Below are 18,961 nucleotides of genomic sequence, written 5' to 3'. Positions count from 1 at the left end.
TGTGTGTGTGTGTGTGTGTGTGTGTGTGTGTGTGTGTGTGTGTGTGTGTGTGTGTGTGTGTGTGTGTGTGTGTGTGTGTGTGTGTGTGTGTGTGTGTGTGTGTGTGTGTGTGTGTGTGTGTGTGTGTGTGTGTGTGTGTGTGTGTGTGTGTGTGTGTGTGTGTGTGTGTGTGTGTGTGTGTGTGTGTGTGTGTGTGTGTGTGTGTGTGTGTGTGTGTGTGTGTGTGTGTGTGTGTGTGTGTGTGTGTGTGTGTGTGTGTGTGTGTGTGTGTGTGTGTGTGTGTGTGTGTGTGTGTGTGTGTGTGTGTGTGTGTGTGTGTGTGTGTGTGTGTGTGTGTGTGTGTGTGTGTGTGTGTGTGTGTGTGTGTGTGTGTGTGTGTGTGTGTGTGTGTGTGTGTGTGTGTGTGTGTGTGTGTGTGTGTGTGTGTGTGTGTGTGTGTGTGTGTGTGTGTGTGTGTGTGTGTGTGTGTGTGTGTGTGTGTGTGTGTGTGTGTGTGTGTGTGTGTGTGTGTGTGTGTGTGTGTGTGTGTGTGTGTGTGTGTGTGTGTGTGTGTGTGTGTGTGTGTGTGTGTGTGTGTGTGTGTGTGTGTGTGTGTGTGTGTGTGTGTGTGTGTGTGTGTGTGTGTGTGTGTGTGTGTGTGTGTGTGTGTGTGTGTGTGTGTGTGTGTGTGTGTGTGTAAAAGCACTCATCCCACATTTATAACTGCATTTATATCCATTTATTGCATCAATTCTCAGTTTTTCATCTGTTCTGTCTGCATCCCTTGAGTAGGTTGCAGGGCAGTGCTTGTTGTGTGTTGATCGTACAGGAACAAAATATGCAGCAGATCCATGACTCTTTCCGGTAGACCGAGGGGTCTGAGTTGTCCATGCCCACCACATGTACCTTATGGGCCCTCGAGTCCTGCAATGCCTTCTACTCCAGTTTGTCCTGACACTCCTGCTGCGCACCCATCTCCCTGTGCTCCAATTCTCTACGATCTCCACGACTTTCGTCACTTTTGGTTGGTCCAATCGGTTCTGCTGGACCTGGAGTTCTACGTGGTCCACATTCAACCTTGGACACACACACACACACACACACACACACACACACACACACACACACACACACACACACACACACAATGGACAAATGTCAAGCCCTCCACATCGTTCGACGTCGACCATAGGGTCAGTTACGGAGATAGCTCCCCCTGCCTCCATGCACTACGTGGAGGCATAAGGGTCACTGCTACATCCACCTGGAGCATGGCCGGAGTCATCCGACTATGGCACAACTCTGGGACTGGACACCAAGGCCCACATGTTCCTGTCCGCTGCACGATGTTACTGCCAAGCCAGCGGTCTTGTCCACCCCAGTCAAATACCAAGTACTCATTTATACTCCTGAGTTGAGAGAAGCAATTGTGTGTAAGTTTCTTGCTTAATTAAGAAAATTAGGCCATAGCTCGTCATCACTGTGACTTGAACTTGCAACCTGGATGTTTCTGTTCTCCAAATGCACTCTGTAACCAATTGAGCTACAGCACCCAACCACACACACACACACACACACACACACACACACACACACACACACACACACACACACACACACACACACACACACACACACACACACACACTCACACACACACTCACACAACACACATCACATGTATCATTCTTCTATATCCTTACTTTGAAGCCACGTCTCCTTCTCCATGGCGACATCTGTCCGACCAACATTCTTGTTACTTGCCTCATGTCGGCCAAGCTGGCACATTTAGGTGCAGCGACATTCATCGATGCCCCACTTTCAGCTAGTCGGATCACTCAGTCCAGAGTACATGGCTCCTTAACGAATGGACGGGAGATCATACAGTAAAAGCAAAGAGACAGACGTCTACAGTTTGGGAGTGACCCTGATGGAGCTGTTAACTGGTCAAACACCAGCCAGTCATCCTCGTCGCAGAGATCACCAAGTGCATCTAATAGAGCAAAGAGAAGTTTGCATGACGTGTATGAAGATGTTGTATTCACAACCTAGTCAACGTCTGACTGTGTCTCAAGCGCTCACAGGAATAGCAAACATCAGTGAGATGGTTCAGTACAATGCTGGTGCTCTTCGTGTTACCGATGGTCGTGCTCTTGCTGCTGCTGCTCTTTGTGTTGCCGATGGTCGTGCTAGTGCCCGTCGTGTTGCTGTAGATGTTGTCATTGGTGATCTTCTTGATGGTGTACGGTGATGGTGCTGCTGCAGGCGTCATTGCTGGTTGTGGTGCTGCTGTTGGTGTCGTTGCCGGCTGTTGTTGTTGAAGTGCTTGTGTTCGTACCGGCACCGGTCCTGGTCCTGGTGGTGTTGCTGTTGGCGCCTTTGCCAGTTGTTGTTGTTGAAGTGCTCATGCTGGTCCCAGTGCATGGGCTGGTGCAGTTCCTTAGTCTGTGCTGTTGTTGGGGTTGCCACTACTGCTGCTGCTGCTCATATAGTTGCTGCTGCTGTTGGAAGTGGGCAAATACAAGTACTGTTGCTGATGTTCCTGTTGCTGAGGAATGTTGTGCAAGTGCCATTGCTGAACAGGGTTGTGCAAATGCCAAAGCTGCTGCTGGGGGTGTCCGTGCGTTGATGGCTGCAGTACTAGAAGAAAGAAAATGTATTAACATAGGTTGCAACATGCAAGGACGTTGTAATTAAACATACAGTACCATTAGGGTGCCAGTTTGGGTGCCACATCCTTTTTCTTCAAGATTTGTCACACTTCAGTGGCAGGTTGTCGACCTAATGATAGGGATGGACATTGCAATGTCTATTTGTATCTGTAGGTTTGGGTATTGATGATGTAATCAACTACAGACATGGACATGTCTAAATGGTGGGAAGGAGTACCACCACAATCTAAATTGTTTATTGATGGCTGAATTCTCATAGCACAGCTGACAAACAAAGAGAGGTGAAGCCTTATGATGACATCACGTTCATCTATTGGTTGGTAATGAAACCACTTCTCTTCTATTGATCGGAATAGCTTCATTTCCATCTGCAATAATCAAATATAAATACGGTCAGTCACACATCAGACCACTACTATACCCTTAGCCCAGATAACCGGGCCTCAGGTAATTACCTATTATTAGCTGGTGGAAAGTACAGTTTTGGAGATTGCTGCCACTTCCACAGTGTGCTTACAGTTACGTGTAGCTGAACATGTATGACTATGCTCAATGGTGTGTGTGTGTGTGTGTGTGTGTGTGTGTGTGTGTGTGTGTGTGTGTGTGTGTGTGTGTGTGTGTGTGTGTGTGTGTGTGTGTGTGTGTGTGTGTGTGTGTGTGTGTAAGCATTCATCGCACCTTTGTAACTGCATTTATTCAGCTATGAGCCTATCAGAAAAGAGACTTCGTAAAGCCAATATTGGACACTGGCGTACGAAAACCAGACCAAGATTTCTTGTATCTAAGGCATGTATGTAGAGAGTAGTCACACGGTAACACGACGTGCTAGATTCAGTTGATCATTTGGCGTATTGCTGTTCACGGTGACAAAATAGAACTTCTGCTGCTTTTCCTGTATATTGGACGCACCCATCAAATATCGGACAGCCGCCGGTTTTTGCTTTCGATGGTACCACAGTTCACTGTCTGCACCTTGAAATAATGGGTACATGTCTCTTCTACTCGCAGTGATAACAACAGATCAGCAGCTTTGGACATTGCTCTTCAGGATGCTGGAGAAGAGGGGCGAGTCTTGTTCTCTAATATCGGACAACCGAGTTTGCTTGATGTGAGTGCAATATAGGCGAGAACCGTGAAGAATTGTGTTAATACTGACTGCAGACGTTTTGTAAATGCCTGACGAGCATGAAGAGCCTGACTCGCCTCTGTATCGAAAGAATTAGCTAGATATGGCCTTCCCAAACAAATGAATGAATCTACAGGTGCTAAACTGAGAACATTTATAGCCCTCCCTCATCTAGCACATCCTGAACATCGTCATCGTTCGCGAACAAATGAATCTAGAGACGGCGGTAGTAGATAGCCTCACGTAGCCAGACCCTACCGTCACATCATACTCCGCATCTATATTGACCATACAAGTATCATAGGAGTCATTTCAAGATCTACTTTTCTCTCCAAATACTTCTTTTGTTTGATACGGAGACGAGTCAAAGACTTTCCGTGCTCGGTGGGCATGTAGTAGACGTCTGCAGTCAACATTAACATAATTCTTCACCTATATTGCACTCGCATCAAGCAAACTCGGGTGTCTGATATTAGAGAAAAAGACTCGCCCCTCCTCTCCACCTTCCTGAAGAGCAACAGGCAAAGCTGCTGATCTGTTGTTATCACTGCAAGTAGAAGAGACATGTACGTACCTATTATTTCAAAGTGCAGACAGTGAACTGTCCTACCGTCGAAAGCAAAAACCAGCGGAAGTTCTATTTTGTCATCGTGAACAGTAATACATCAAGTGAACAAGTTGAATCTAGCACGTCATGTTACCGTGTGACTACTTTCTAGATTCATGTCTTAGATACAAGACATCTTCGTCTGGTTTTTGTACGCCAGTGTCAGATAATGGGGAGTGTCCGATAATTGATGTATGACTCTACACCCGACTCTGCTTCCTGTTTAGAGCATGATGCAAACTTGCGTGCGTCCACCACACTCAAGTCCTCAAGAGGAGTCCCCGCGATGCAAGTCCAACCGCATGCGGTAGGTAGTGGAAATCAAACCCACCCTGCATCGTCGGTGCTTCAATCCGTTCATCCGTTCGGCTGCGTGGAATTCCGTGGTTGCTCTGGCAACCGACTCTACTTCCTGCCTAGGCATGGGCATCCAACTCTACTTCCTGTCTAGAGCATGAAGCAACTTCAGTGATGGAAAATTCCACCCGAGTCGAGTACGAGCAAACGCGCAAGCCAGTTGAAATCGAGTCCGTCCGACATCGCCGGCACTAGTCTCTCGTAGCCAGACATTCTTTCATCATAACTCTGCCATTATACTTCTGACGGCATCCAGGATAGGGATAGGCCGGAAGTATGATAGCGGAGAGTGTCTGGCTACATGAGACTATGTCGGCATGCCAATCTGGTCCGTTTGTCCGACCCGTACCATACCGACATACGTCGGACGTAGATCATACATGCATGGTATTCAGGCTCATAACTGTGGAAGCAAGGGTGTAAACACAGCTTCATTTACAGTATATTGAATGAATTCTCACTTTCTCATCTGTTCTGTCTGTATCCCTTTAATAGGTTGCAGGGCCGTGCTTGTTGTGTGTTGATCGTACAGGAACAACATATGCAGCAGATGCATGACTCTTTCCGGTAGACCGAGGGGTCCGAGTTGTCCATGCTCACCACGTGTACCTTATGGGCCCTCAAGTACTGCAATGCCTTATGCTCCAGTTTGTCCTGACACTCCTGCTGCTCTCCCATCTCCCTGTGCTCCACATTCTATAAGATCTGCACGACTTTTGTCACATCCGGTTGGTCCAATGGGTTCTGCTGGACCTGGAGTTCTATGTGGTTCACGTTCATATGGGAAACCTTTGTCTCCTGCCAGTCCATCTGCACTAGCAGCACCAGGTTCTGCACATTAGCCGGGTAATCCCTGTGAAAAGAATGTGTTGAAACAGAGTCATCAGACGTGTAATGTGGATGCAAATATACAAGCAACAGACAATACAAACAACCAGGCAGGAAAACCTACAGTAAAATATTCTCCTCTACTGACTAGCTATTGTACATACAAGGAAACATTCCTGAGGGACAGAATCCTGAGCAGATGGTTCCTCAACCTTCCAATGAACGAAGGACACTACAACTTACCACAAATGCAATAAAACAAATTGCAGGTCAACGTCTCACTACAATAACTTGTTTGGAACTTCCATCTTCATACCCCACGTGCTCTGATCCCTCGCCAACTTCAACCAGAACGTCTTCACCATGCACGATAATGTCATCCATGTCTTCAGATTTCATCTCGCCATAGTCCTCGTCGATAACTAAGTTTGATTCTCTAATTTCAGACTCTGGACTTTTGCATCTCAATTCATAATGTAAGCCAGTCAATCAGGACGCATTTTTCTTGTTCTCTCTTGACCCTTTCTCTATTCTCTGTTGTCTCACTACTGGATCTTAACCGTCTTGTGTTAACATTGTCACTAGACAATGATGGCACTTTACCTCCATCTTCTTCCACGAGAATTACTTCTAAAGGATTGTCTTCTTGATCTACTACTTCTTCATTCCTGGAATGAACGGCTTGCTCTTTGTCAGCTGCAGCTTGACGTCTTGTTTGTGTTTCCTACTTGCAACAGACATCCTGTTGCTGTCAACTCTCATTACATGTAATCTACCCAAACAGCAACATGCTCTTGCCATCCTATTCCTCACGATCCTAGACTACCTATCCCACTACCTGCTGCCTGTTCCTCTCCTCCGCTTCCGGTATCCTCACCCTACATCTACACGACAGAATATCAACATTTCATCGCGATATAATCGTGTACCTTCTCTGCCTTTCCACTGTCTCCGCCCGCGTCTTCTAAACAGCAAAATCAACATAACGGCGTCCCCAAATTTCCGGATAACTACTCTGATTTTTGCTTCAAGCAAAGCTTCTGATTTTGATCAAGCCTCTGCAGCCAGTGCCTTGACGAGAAGTTGCAAAATGAGTGCAGAACGACGCACACACGTCAGTGTGAGAGGCAAACCTTGGCAAAACGCACAACGAGAACAGCCTTGTTGCCGGTTTTGTCGAGATCGCGCTCGCCTAGCTCTTTGCGAAGGTCGGCCACTTGCATGTCCGCGCCTGTGTGACACGCATGCGTAAATCTTTTACTGCAAACCACAGCAACAAAGCGGTCGACTATCAGCTGAAAAGTGAGTTTTTAGTCTGGTCCATTGTTGAACTCTCTCGCCGTGAGTATCGTCTCGTGCATATGCCAACGCTCGGGCAACAGATTGGGCGTGACTTGTAGAGTCGGGGCGGTGCTTCGTGTAGACGCACGCAAAGCGGCCGAACGGATCAACGGATCGTTACGCGACACTGCCGGACGAGTGCGATGTCGACTGGGCAGCACATACGCTAACCTTGTCTGGCCGGGACCCCTTTCGAGGACTCGACTGTTAAAACTTCCGTTCGCTGTGCTTACGTAGTGACTCGCCACCCTCAGCAGGAACTCTGCGAGTATTGGCTAGTTGTAGCTATTTCAGATCTTATTGCATGCTGGCTTGTTCTATCCTTCTTTCCACCTTCCTTTATCAATAACTGATAGAAACAGTAAGAGTTGAGTTTTGTTCTATATCGTAATAGATACCGAATAGTGATTTTAAAACTGTTTTATAGACATTTCTATGCGCGCGCTTGAGGCGCGGAGGTTGAAGGTCGCAGAACGACAATATGGAGTTAGAAGAAGCTAAAGGTATGTTTGTAGAGAAGAACATAATAAAGTAGTAGTTGTTTTACTGTTTATTTGCAGCTGAGGTTACAACTGGTCTGAAATATATAAATTCTGGAAACTACGCAGCAGGAGAGGCATCATACCGGCGTGTCTTGCAGCTGTATGACTCCGCCGCTGCTAGTCCAGGGCCCGCAGACAAATCATTTGGTTAGTAGTCACACGTAGTCAGACCATTTCCATTTCCATCTTCTTCATCTGCTGGTTAGCGGGTATCTGTGTGAGATCATTGATATTTATTGTTTATGTTTGTACAGCACTTCATTGTTTGGGGTTATGTTTAACTCAACAAGGGCAGTGTGAGGAAGGGTTCAGATTACTGACTGAATGTCTAACAATTCGAAGAAAACTTGGACCAGCATATAAATCACATCTTGCTGCCAGTAAGTATCTCTGATAATCATATTTGTTGCTTTTGTTATTATGAGTTCCTCTCACTATAATACCTCGTTTACACTGGCACATTCAACCAGGTTGGGACCACACCAGCTCAGTGCTGCTGGTCGAACATGCCAGTGTAAATGTGACCGGGCCAAGCTGGGAGTGGTTGGAGCTTGCTGGCTCAGCTCATTAAAATCAAGCAAGCTGGCTTGGTGCAGCATGGTCTTATTGAGCCATGTTAACGGGAGTATGCTGGATGGCTCACTCAGATATGGACAAGGCATGCACAGCTTATGTATTCTTGGACATGGCATGGTCTGATGACGAGTCATTGCATCCATTTTCATTGTTTGTCTTGTTCTAGGGACACGAACTGTGACACAGCAGTCATCATCAAGAGCAGTGAGTAGCATTGCTCGTTTCCTAGACTGCAAACGCTTGTAAAGAATAGCTCCATTGCCTGTAGTCTGTAGTCTCATGAGCCACTTTGTCTACACACCCAATGCCATCTTTCAAAAAGAACACACGGAAAGCATTTGCTGTGACGTCCATGTTTTACCACGTGACAAGGACACATGACAATGAGTCACACCTACTTGGCTCCCTTCTAAACAAGCACTGTAAATGCATGCTGGTTTGTTCAACGATTCACACCTTGTTGGGAACACCTGTCTAGGCTGGTCTGTCTCTATTGGCTTGGTCATTGTAAACGTAATATAAAACGTCAATATCTATTGTAATTGATTACAGTATATAGAGGAAATTTACATAATAAATTGGAGGTTTCTATCTAAAAGTGTACATTTATTTATTCTATCAACATTTGTTTATTAATTAATTAGTTAATAATTTATTGATTATTATTGATATTAACTAGTTGTGGAACTAAAATTGTTGCCCTCCTGCCTTTTCACTGCATGCTTGCTCGCTTGCTCGTCTCTCTGCTTGTTGCCTGTCTGTCTCTTTGTTGGAGTGTTGAACTGGCTACATAGCTGCTTCCTTGCTTGTCAGTTTGCCTGTTCGCCTGCTTGCCTGCTGTCCTGCTTTCTTGCTTGCTTGCCTGACTTCTTGCATGGGTGAGTTTTTGAGTGGCTGCATGTCTGCTTGTGTACTCGCCTGCAGTTTGCCTGTGTACTCAACTACCCACATGTCTTTGTGCTTGCATGGCGGGCTGTGTGCTGGCTTGCCTCCTTGTCTTTACTTGTCTTTCTTTTTGTGTGGTTGTATGTTTATCTGTCTGTCTGCTTGTCTGTCTGTTTGCCTGTCTGTTGTGTGTGTGTGTGTGTGTGTGTGTGTGTGTGTGTGTGTGTGTGTGTGTGTGTGTGTGTGTGTGTGTGTGTGTGTGTGTGTGTGTGTGTGTGTGTGTGTGTGTTGTAGATAATGAGCTTTTATTTAGATGTACTATGTCTAGTCTGTAGTCTCTGTTGAGCAGTGAACTTGTTGGGAAAGTCTAACAGACTGTGAAGGGAGACTAAGACTGGAAGAGATGAGTCATTGACGGTCGTGTTTTTGTGTCTCTAGCTCTTCATCAACTTGGAGTATGTCTGAGTAAGCAAGGGAAGCTGGAAGATGCAGTGAGGGTTTTACAAGAAGCCCTTAAGCTGAAACGTACTTTGAACAACAAAGACTCTACTGCAGCGAGTGAGTAACTATGGGCTTTATCTTACCATAAATTAAATTTTTAATTTTATTTCTTAGTTTAGTAATGAATTAAGCAATAGAAGTATGTATTGTGTGTTTGTGTTAAGTATAATGTGGTTGCATGTATTGATACTAACACAGCACATTCATGTTTCTTTTTTTAGTTTACAGTAAATTTAGATTGAGAGTTTTCTACTCTAATTGTCTATTTATCTATTCTATTAACAGTTGTTTGTCATATTTAGTAATGTTTATTTATTCTTTAGTTTATGTGTAGTGTTATGTTTCATGGTGTGGATTCCTGCATTGTGTAGATGTAAGCATTAGATGTTAACAAAATGACATTTGTTTGCTAGTAAAATTTTTATTAAAAATCGTTGGGTGAATTTGTTTTTGTGTTGTCTGTTTGTTTGTTTATCTGTTTGTGTGTCTGTCTGTTTGGCTAGTGACTTGTTGAAGGGGTCTTGACCATATGCAGTGTCCTCTCTTTTATGTAATCAGCCATGTTTCTACTTTGGTCACTGCATGTACACGTGTACACATTTGTTTGTCTGTTTGTTTGTTTGTTTGTGTGTGTATGCATGTGTTGTGGTGTCTGTATATTCTTTGTACTTGTATGTCTCATTGCTTGCTCATATACTGACCTTCCTTCTGACCTGTATGTATGCCTACTCGCTTGACTGCCTTCCTGCCCACTTGCTTGTTGACTCGCCTGCCTGCCTGTTGCTTGTTTGTTGGAGTGTTTACCTGGCTACATAGCTGCTCCCGTGCCTGTCTTTTTGCCTGCTTGTCTACTTGCCTGTCGTCTTGCTTTCTTGCTTGTCTCCCTGCCTGTTTGCATAGCCGTGTTTTTGAGTGCCTGCATGTCAGCTGATTTGCTCGTTCATTTGCCTGGTTGCTCAACTGCCTGCCTGTCTGTGCCTGCATGCTTGCGTCCATGGCAAGCTGTGTGCCTAGCTTTCTGTTTGCATATGGTACCGGCCTGCTTCTTATTCCTCATTTACGCGAGCAGTTGTAAGTGGGCAAGCCCTTGCTGGCTCGGCTTCGTGTAAACGCGGGCCGAGCCATGCTAGCTATTCTCAGTATTACTGGCCAGTCCAGTGTGGGCTGGCTCGTGTCAAGTACATTTTGAAAACGCGTAGCTTGCTGGAAAACGAGCCGTGCATGCTCATTTGGTACGACTAGCGATAGACCTACGTCTCGTATAAATAGTACGACGTCTCGTATGTGTCCTACGCATTCTCTATATGACTGTTGTAAAGCCGTAGAGAAAAAATGTGAGCAGCTTGGCTTGTGTCCATTGCAAACGTGAGCTAACACGAGTTGTCTTTTGTCAAGCTCAAGTAACCAACGCACGTTAATGACACGCATTGGCTTCCTTCTACTGAGTGTGTTGTGTAAACATGGGCTGGAATACTGGGCTGGTGAGGCTTGGCTCACCATGCGTGCTCGTGTAAATGGGGTATTAGTCTACTGTCTTTCTTTTTGACTGGTTGTCTGTTTATCTGTCTGACTGTCTGCTTGTTGCCTGTCTGTCTGTCTGTCTGTCTGTTTGTCTGTCTGTTTGTCTGTCTGTCTGTCTGTCTGTCTGTCTGTCTTCTGTTTGTCTGTCTGATTGTTTGTCTGTCTGTCTGTCTGCCTGCTGTAGACTGTATTGGCAGGGGTCATAGATGCACCCTAGAGTAAGGATGAATAAACCAACTGTTTGCTTGTGTATCTGTCTGGTTGTTTGTCTGCATGTGTGTCTTCTGTCTCTGTGTTGTCTGTCTGTTTACCACGAACTGTTTGCCAACATTTTGTCTCATTGTCAGTTAGTTGTCTGTCTGTCTGGTTTCTGTCTATCAGTCTATTATAATGAGTTTTTATTTAGATGTACTATGTCTAGTCTGTAGTCTCTGTTGAGCAGTGAACTTGTTGGGAAAGTGTAACAGACTGTGAAGGGAGACTAGGACTGGAAGAGATGAGTCATTGACGGTCGTGTTGTTGTGTCTCTAGCTCTTCATGAACTTGGAGTATGTCTGAGTGAGCAAGGGAAGCTGGAAGATGCATTGAGGGTTTTACAAGAAGCCCTTGAGCTTCGTCGTTCTCTAAGCCCTAACTACAAAGACCCTACTGCAAGGAGTGAGTAACTACGAGCTTTATCTTACCATAAATTTAATTTTTTATTTTATTTCTTAGTTTAGTAATGAATTAAGCAATAGAAGTATGTATTGTGTGTTTGTGTTAAGTATAATGTGGTTGCATGTATTGATACTAACACAGCACATTCATCTTTCTTTTTTTAGTTTACAGTAAATTTAGATTGAGAGTTTTCTACTCTAATTGTCTATTTATCTATTCTATTAACAGTTGTTTGTCATATTTAGTAATGTTTATTTATTCTTTAGTTTATGTGTAGTGTTATGTTTCATGTTGTGGATTCCTGCATTGTGTCGGTGTGAGCATTAGATGTTAACAAAATGACATTTGTTTGCTAATAAAATTTTTATTAAAATCGTTGGGTGTATTTGTTTTTGTGTTGTCTGTTTGTTTGTTTATCTGTTTGTGTGTCTGTCTGTTTGGCTAGTGACTTGTTGAAGGGGTCTTGTCCAGTGTCCTCTCTTTTATGTAATCAGCCATATTTCTACTTTGGTCACTACATGTACACGTGTACACATTTGTTTGTCTGTTTGTTTGTTTGTTTGTGAGTGTGTGCATGTGTTGTGGTGTCTGTATATTCTTTGTACTTGTATGTCTCATTGCTTGCTCGTATACTGACCTTCCTTCTGACCTGTATGTATGCCTTTTCGCTTGATTACCTTCCTGCCCACTTGCTTGTTCACTTGCCTGCCTGCCTGTTGCTTGTTTGTTGGAGTGTTTACCTGGCTATGTAGCTGCTTCTATGCCTGTGGATTTGCCCGCTTGTCTGCTTGCCTGTCGTCTTGCTTTCTTGCTTGTCTCCCTGCCTGTTTGCATAGCCGTGTTTTTGAGTGCCTGCATGTCAACTTATTTGCTTGCTCGTGTGCCTGCTTGCTCTACTGCATGCTTGTCTGTGCCTGCATGCTTGCCTGTATGGCAAGGTATGTGGCTACAATCTTTGTTTGCATATGTTACCAGCCTGCTTCTTATACCCCTTTATCACGAGCATTTGTAAGAGGGCCAGCTCGTGCTGGCTTGGTTTCATGGTACATGTAAACGCGAGCTGAGCCATGCCAGCTAGGCTCAGTATTTCTACTCGGACCATAGTGGGCTGGTTCAGTTCAAGTACATTGTGTAAACACGTACAGTGTTCGTCAAATTGGTAGCCCGGGCGCTCCGGACAACCACAAATATTGGATGGGCAACCAAAAATGCATCTGCAGGTAGCCCAGGACAACTACGCAATGTTTGGGCAACATAGCTGTTCTTTGCTAAAATCCAATAGTTTCTGTTGTCCATAAAGCGTCATACTGTTTTTTCCTAAAGGTCTAGCTAGTCGTGTTGTTCTATCTTCATTTCTTTGTAATCAGCAAGGGTGAAGGGTGTGACTAGTAATAGCGTCTACTGTTCTCAGTATCAATTACAATACTGGTCTGAGTAGGTCATAGGGCAACAAGTAACAACAACGTATGGGTGCCTTGTGATGTAAGCTTGTGGCAAATAGCCTTAGCAGGTGGCATCCATTATGAAAACGCCTACCCAGTGGCTTACTGCTGTCAACAGTTGCTGTCAGCAAGTATATTGCACCTACTTTTCTAGATATTGATAAGTCATTGTAGAGGGCATGTAGATAAATCCTGTAGATAACATAAAACGTTTGATTTGTTCACAGCCACAAAACTGGTTCTTACTGTAAATACACTGTACAGCTACATACCAAGGCAGCAAGGTCAGATTCCTAAAAGCTGAGGTGACTTCAAATTAATGGTTTCCTCTCTTGTGAGCTTAGTGGTTGTGGTTAGTAAGTAGAGCAAGTATTGTAAGTTCCACAGCTGAAGCATAGTCCTTTGTTTTATGAGTGTTTGCCATTCTCTGCTCTTGGTTGGTTTTGTTCTTCTTCTTACTTGAGACTGTGTAACTAACATCATGTTACAAGAAAAGCTCCTAGTAATTATCACCCACCAGATTACAATTATATAATAGGCAACCTGATGTCACATGTAGACCCATGATGCTCCCTCATGTGGCTGCATGACTCAACTGGATGACTAGAGTCTAGAGTATGCACTGAGTATGGGGCATGGAGAGATAATGATCCAGATGGTCTATGCCAAGTACACAATCTATATAAGAACACAGTTTCTAGCACTAGGATTAGAAGTAGTAGTTGTTACTGTTCAGCAAGCTCAACACGAATGTTAGTAGTGCGGTATGGCTGATTTTTTGTTTTCAACGCCCACCGTTGGTAGCTTTGAAATTGATCACGTTGCTACTCAGTTACTGCCAAAGGATGCTCCTGACAATTCAGTACCAGCAAAAGTGCTAGGAAATGGTAACTGTCTCTTTCGGGCTGCAAGCTTTCTAGCTTATGGCAAAGAGGACCACCATGACCAACTTCGTGCTGCTGTGATGACAGAGGTAGATGACAACGTTGAGCACTATGCTGATCTGTTTCTAGGCCATGCGCGTCAAGCCAGTGGTGACGGTCAATGTGTAGGTCTACTTTCCCAAACTCTTGGCGATGGACCAAGCCACACGTTTTCCTCATTGCTGATGCAAAAGTCTTCTCTTCGTGATTCATACATTGCTGGCCTAGAAGCAGAAGTGAGATTATGTTCAAAGTTGGGTACTTGGTGTGGCATGCTTGAATTAGCTGGCTTGGCTACTCTCTTTGGATGCCCAGTACGCTCTGTCTACCCAACAAAGTTTCGCTTTGCTTGCCATGCTTTCATGAATGCTACATTTTATCCTCGTCAGCTAGTGCAACAAGAACTGCAGCAGGAACAAATCCCCGCAATAATCATGTGGTCTTGCATGACAATGTCGGCGGGAAACTCACCCAGTCCAGACTATTTTGTGCCCTTGGTCATCCCAATGACGGTCTCAACTGGAACGAAAGTAAAGTCAGTGACAGAGTCCTTTGCTAAACCAAGGAAACGCCTCTCAGCAAGAAATAAATCTTCTGATCCAGTTTCAAAAAAGACAAAGCAACAAACTTTGTTTGGCTTTGTAGGACTAGACACAGAACAATCTCGTGAAGATTCCATCACCTGAACATTCCATCTCATCACTTGATGAAAGTAGCCATCCTCCACATGACCAGAAATTGCAATTACTAGCAACCTCGCCTACGGCAATAACACAGGCAACAACAACAACTACAACAGTATTGCGATCATCAACATCAGGGTGTTCTCTTTTGCCAACTCTGAAAGGCAAATATGATGTTGAATATGATGCTGTAAAGCGGCAGAGAAAGTTTGTTTCGACATGGTGAAATCAGTACCCTTGGTTACAAATATGCGTGGAAGAAAAGTACAATGACGGCAGCGTTCGTCCTGATTTTATGCAATGTAGAGTCTGTGTAAACAATCCACTCATTGCCGACAAACGTAGTGCATTTTTTATTGGCTCAACGAACTTTAGAATAGATCCCATCAAGAAACACAACTTGTCAAGACAGCGTATTGCATGTGTACGTGCTGAAGAAATGCGAGCAGGACCAGTGAACGTCGAAATTACAAAGATCGGAGCTGGCCTTCTTTCTCTTCATAGCAAAGAACGGCAACGTTATCAGTATTTGTTTCGCACAGCATACACTGTTGCAAAGAAATGCAAGCCTTTTCTTGATTATGAGTACATTTGTGAGGTACAGCAGGCCAATGATGTTGATCTAGGCAAGAACTATCTGCGCAATAAGTCTGCAGCCTTGTTCACGAAGAATATTGCTGATGATCTAAGGTGCAAGACTGCTGATAATTTAAAGCAGTGTCACTATCTCTCCGTGATTTGTGATGGATCAACAGATTTGACTGTAGTGGAACAGGAGGTTGTCATGGTTCGCTACATTGATCTTACGACTTGTCGACCAGTGACTAGGTTGGCTGCATTGATAGAGTTGGAACACCCTCACGCAGATGGAGTATATACAGCGCTAAAGGATGGTTTGCGAAGAGTTATTAGTGAACAACCCGAGGATACCCTCAGGCTCTGTACGCATGGGGCCAACATTGTTTGCAGGAATTTCGATGGTGCTGCTGTCATGATGGGTGCTCGCAACGGTGTCAAAGCAAAGCTGGTCAGAGACTATCCTTGCGCAGTTGTAATTCACTGTGTTGCTCACAAACTAGAGCTTGGCATTCTTGATGCAGTTAAAGCGGTTCCATATCTTGCAGAGTTTGAAGCAAGTATTAAGGAAATTTTCAAAATGTATTGGTATTCACCTAAACGGCAACGAGAGCTGAAACAAGTTGCATCTACTCTTGACGAAGAGCTCAAGTCCTTTTCTGATATCAAGCAAGTTAGGTGGGTTGCTAGTAAAGAGCGGGCTCTCAAAGCAATCCTGCAGAACTTGTCGTCTTTAGCTGCCCACCAGGAGCATATGGTTGTTGGCGCCGGAAACAGTAGCGAAGAGAAGTCTAGAGCTCGAGGTATATTAGATACCATCTTGAGTCTTCGTTTTATCTTTTGGATTCACATGATGCTTGATTTTCTTGCGATTGTGACTAAAGTCTCAAGAAAATTCCAACAGAATGACATTGTTTTATTGAAGTGCCAATCATTATTGATGATTGCATTGATGCTTTATCAGACCTTCTACAGCAATGTGGAGATTATCGTAAGAAGTTCAATGCTATGTTCAATGCACATGAGAACACATTTGGTAAATTGCAACTTAGTTCTCGGCGATCAACCAGAGGTGGCATCCATGCTAACACTGTTACCACTGTCGACTTAGATGACGACGCAGAGAAGTTCGTGAAGGGTGCTTTGTCATATCTGAAAATGCGCTTTGGTTGCTTCAAAAATCCACCATTGTCACATTTTGCAGCATTAAACTTTAAGAAATGGCCATACGATGAAACCGAGAGAAAAAGCTTTGGTCATGACGACATCAGCGGTTTAGTTAAAGCTTTTGAGTTAGCACTGAAAAATGCCAGCTGCAATGTGGAAAGTGTTCGCAGTGAGTGGGGGAAACTGAAACGCCGTGTAGTCTCACTTCGAACCTCTCCTATACTTTCAGTCTACACTGATCTATTGAAAGGTGAATTCAGCAACCCTGACGGTGACCTCTCGAATATTCTGCACCTTGTGCACATTATGCTCACTATGAGTCCCAGCACTGCTGAAAGTGAACGGCAGTTCTCAGGTAAAGCAAGCCATGGTACATTACATTGGTAAATTTATGCTCTATATATTTGTTATGTGGTGTAGACATGAAAATCATAAAGGCCAGTCGGCGATGTCGTCTACAGCAAGACACATTGAACGACCTTATGAGGGTGCATTGTAATGGTCCAGAATTTCGGAAGTTTGACCCTGATCCTGCCATAAATGCTTGGATTCTTGGGTCGACTGGTTGGCGACACGTTCATGGTCATCGTCTTCCCAGAAAGAAAACAAATGTGAAAAGTAGTGGCGGGTTTGATCGATCAGACAGTAGTTAGGTCTAACTTTATGTTGCATATTGCAAACTAGCTGCTAAGGCTTAGAGCATAACACCTCTTGCAGTTACTGAGCACTAATAGCTATTTCAGATCATCTCAATTCTTAGTCTAAATTTCAAAATAGGTAGTCTATGTGCTTTAATTAAAGCCAGCAACATATGTAGATGTCATTACGGATACAATTAGACATAAATTCTTAATATCCAAAAATATTTTGGCTATTTCAATTGGCTAGTAAATTAAGCAGCTTCTGCACTTTTATGACGGGCAACCTAACATTTTCCCGGGCTACCAACACATGGGCACATGGTAGCCCAGGGACAACTAACAGGTGTAGCGATTTGACGAACACTGACGTAGCATGCTGGAAAACGAGCCGCGCATGCTCATTTGGTACAACTGGCGATAGACCTACGTCTCGTATAAATAGTACGATGTCTCGTATGTGTCCTGCACACTCTCTATATGACTGTTGTAAAGCCATAGAGAAAAAATGTGAGCAGCTTGGCTTCTGTCCATTGCAAACGTGAGCTAACACGAGTTGTCCTTTGTCAAGCTGAAGTAACTAACGCATGTTGATGACACGCATTGGCTTCCTTCTTCTGAGTGTGTCATGTAAACGTGGGCTGGAATGCTGGACTGGTGAGGCTCGGCTGCTATGCGTGCTGGTGTAAACGTGGTATTAGTCTACTGTCTTTCTTTTTGACTGGTTGTCTGTTTATCTTTCTATCTATCTCGGGCGGCTTATCTGTCTGTCTGTCTGTCTGTCTGTCTGTCTGCCTGCTGTACATTGTATTGGCAGGGGTCACTAGAGTAAGGAGAATAAACCAACTGTTTGTTTGTATGTCTTTCTGGTTGTTTGTCTGCTTGTGTGTCTTCTGTTTGTCTGTTATCTGTCTGTCTACCACAAATTGTTTGTCAACACTTTTGTCTCATTGTCAGTTAGTTGTCTGTCTGTCTGATTGCTGTCTATCAGTCTATAATAATGAGCTTTTATTTAGATGTACTATGTCTAGTCTGTAGTCTCTGTTGAGCAGTGAACTTGTTGGGAAAGTCTAACAGACTGTGAAGGGAGACTAGGACTGGGAGAGATGAGTCATTGACGGTTGTGTTGTTGTGTCTCTAGCTCTTCATGAACTTTATTTAATTAATTTACAGTAAGTTTAGATTGAGAGTTTTCTACTCTAATTGTCTATTTATCTATTCTATTAACAGTTGTTTGTCATATTTAGTAATGTTTATTTATTCCTTAGTTTATGTGTAGTTTTAGTATATTTTTCACAAACTTTTAAGGGACATGTTGTGATCATAGTGGGGGAGGGACACTAAATTCATGTCCACACTAGTACAGAAACTAATTTGTATAGAATCTAGATCCTGACAATTGCAATCAGATCTAGATTGCAAGCGTGCACACTGTAGTCTTGGAACATTATCTCTACCCTATTGTGTATGACGTGTGCATGTATTAGAAATGGTGGACGTGATCTTTTGTGTATGTCAAACGTCTACTTATCAAGTCCAACTAGCTCTGCATTTCTTGGGCCCAACTAGACACAAGAGCAGTTGCCTCTTTGGTGCACACGACTTGTACACTAACGTACATGAAGGTCAATGCTCACTTGCAATACAGAATTGAATTGAACGGATCTGGATTGATGATTGATGTGGATCAAAACCACCTCTAGATGCGGATCTGTATTTATTGCTATTGGTCTGTATCAGTCAAAAGTGGATCATGTGTGGATGCAACAGATCACGATTGAATTCAGATTGGATCCTGATCCAGTGTCTAGTGTGTACAGGTCTTTAGAAAGTGAGGCAGGGTGTTGTGCCTTACTCAAACAGCTTAGATGTAGCACTGCACTTTGCTAGACGTTTCCAGTTCTTTTAAGTAACTTGTTTGTTGGGATGACTATTTCTAG

At 43.9% G+C, this 18,961-nt stretch overlaps 2 protein-coding genes and 1 long non-coding RNA gene across 3 annotated transcripts in view; all 3 read left to right on the top strand.

Annotated features, from left to right (window-relative positions):
- The first annotated feature begins 1,349 nt into the window (after positions 1–1,349).
- Positions 1,350–3,015, top strand: LOC134188063 (uncharacterized). The gene has a single exon (XM_062656243.1). It carries the CDS (start codon positions 1,847–1,849, stop codon positions 2,228–2,230), a length of 384 nt encoding a protein of 127 aa, XP_062512227.1. The 5' UTR covers positions 1,350–1,846; the 3' UTR covers positions 2,231–3,015.
- A 3,796-nt stretch (positions 3,016–6,811) lies between these two features.
- Positions 6,812–7,599, top strand: LOC134188393 (uncharacterized). Its single transcript, XR_009971328.1, has 3 exons — positions 6,812–6,871; positions 7,338–7,413; positions 7,471–7,599. It is a non-coding gene; the product is annotated as an uncharacterized LOC134188393 (long non-coding RNA).
- Positions 7,600–14,935: 7,336 nt separating this feature from the next.
- LOC134187637 (zinc finger protein 862-like) overlaps positions 14,936–18,961 on the top strand; it is a 4,326-nt gene continuing 300 nt past the window's right edge. Inside the window, exons 1-4 of the mRNA XM_062655788.1 lie at positions 14,936–16,019; positions 16,181–16,738; positions 16,804–17,011; positions 18,725–18,852. Coding sequence (XP_062511772.1) covers positions 14,936–16,019; positions 16,181–16,738; positions 16,804–17,011; positions 18,725–18,852 — 1,978 coding nt within the window. The remainder of the gene's footprint in view (positions 16,020–16,180; positions 16,739–16,803; positions 17,012–18,724; positions 18,853–18,961) is intronic.

The sequence above is a fragment of the Corticium candelabrum genome, chromosome 12, assembly GCF_963422355.1.
Source record: "Corticium candelabrum chromosome 12, ooCorCand1.1, whole genome shotgun sequence".
Classification (NCBI taxonomy): Eukaryota; Metazoa; Porifera; class Homoscleromorpha; order Homosclerophorida; family Plakinidae; genus Corticium; species Corticium candelabrum.
Note: the sequence above shows the minus strand (reverse complement) of the source record. Positions and strands in the feature narration are given on the sequence as shown.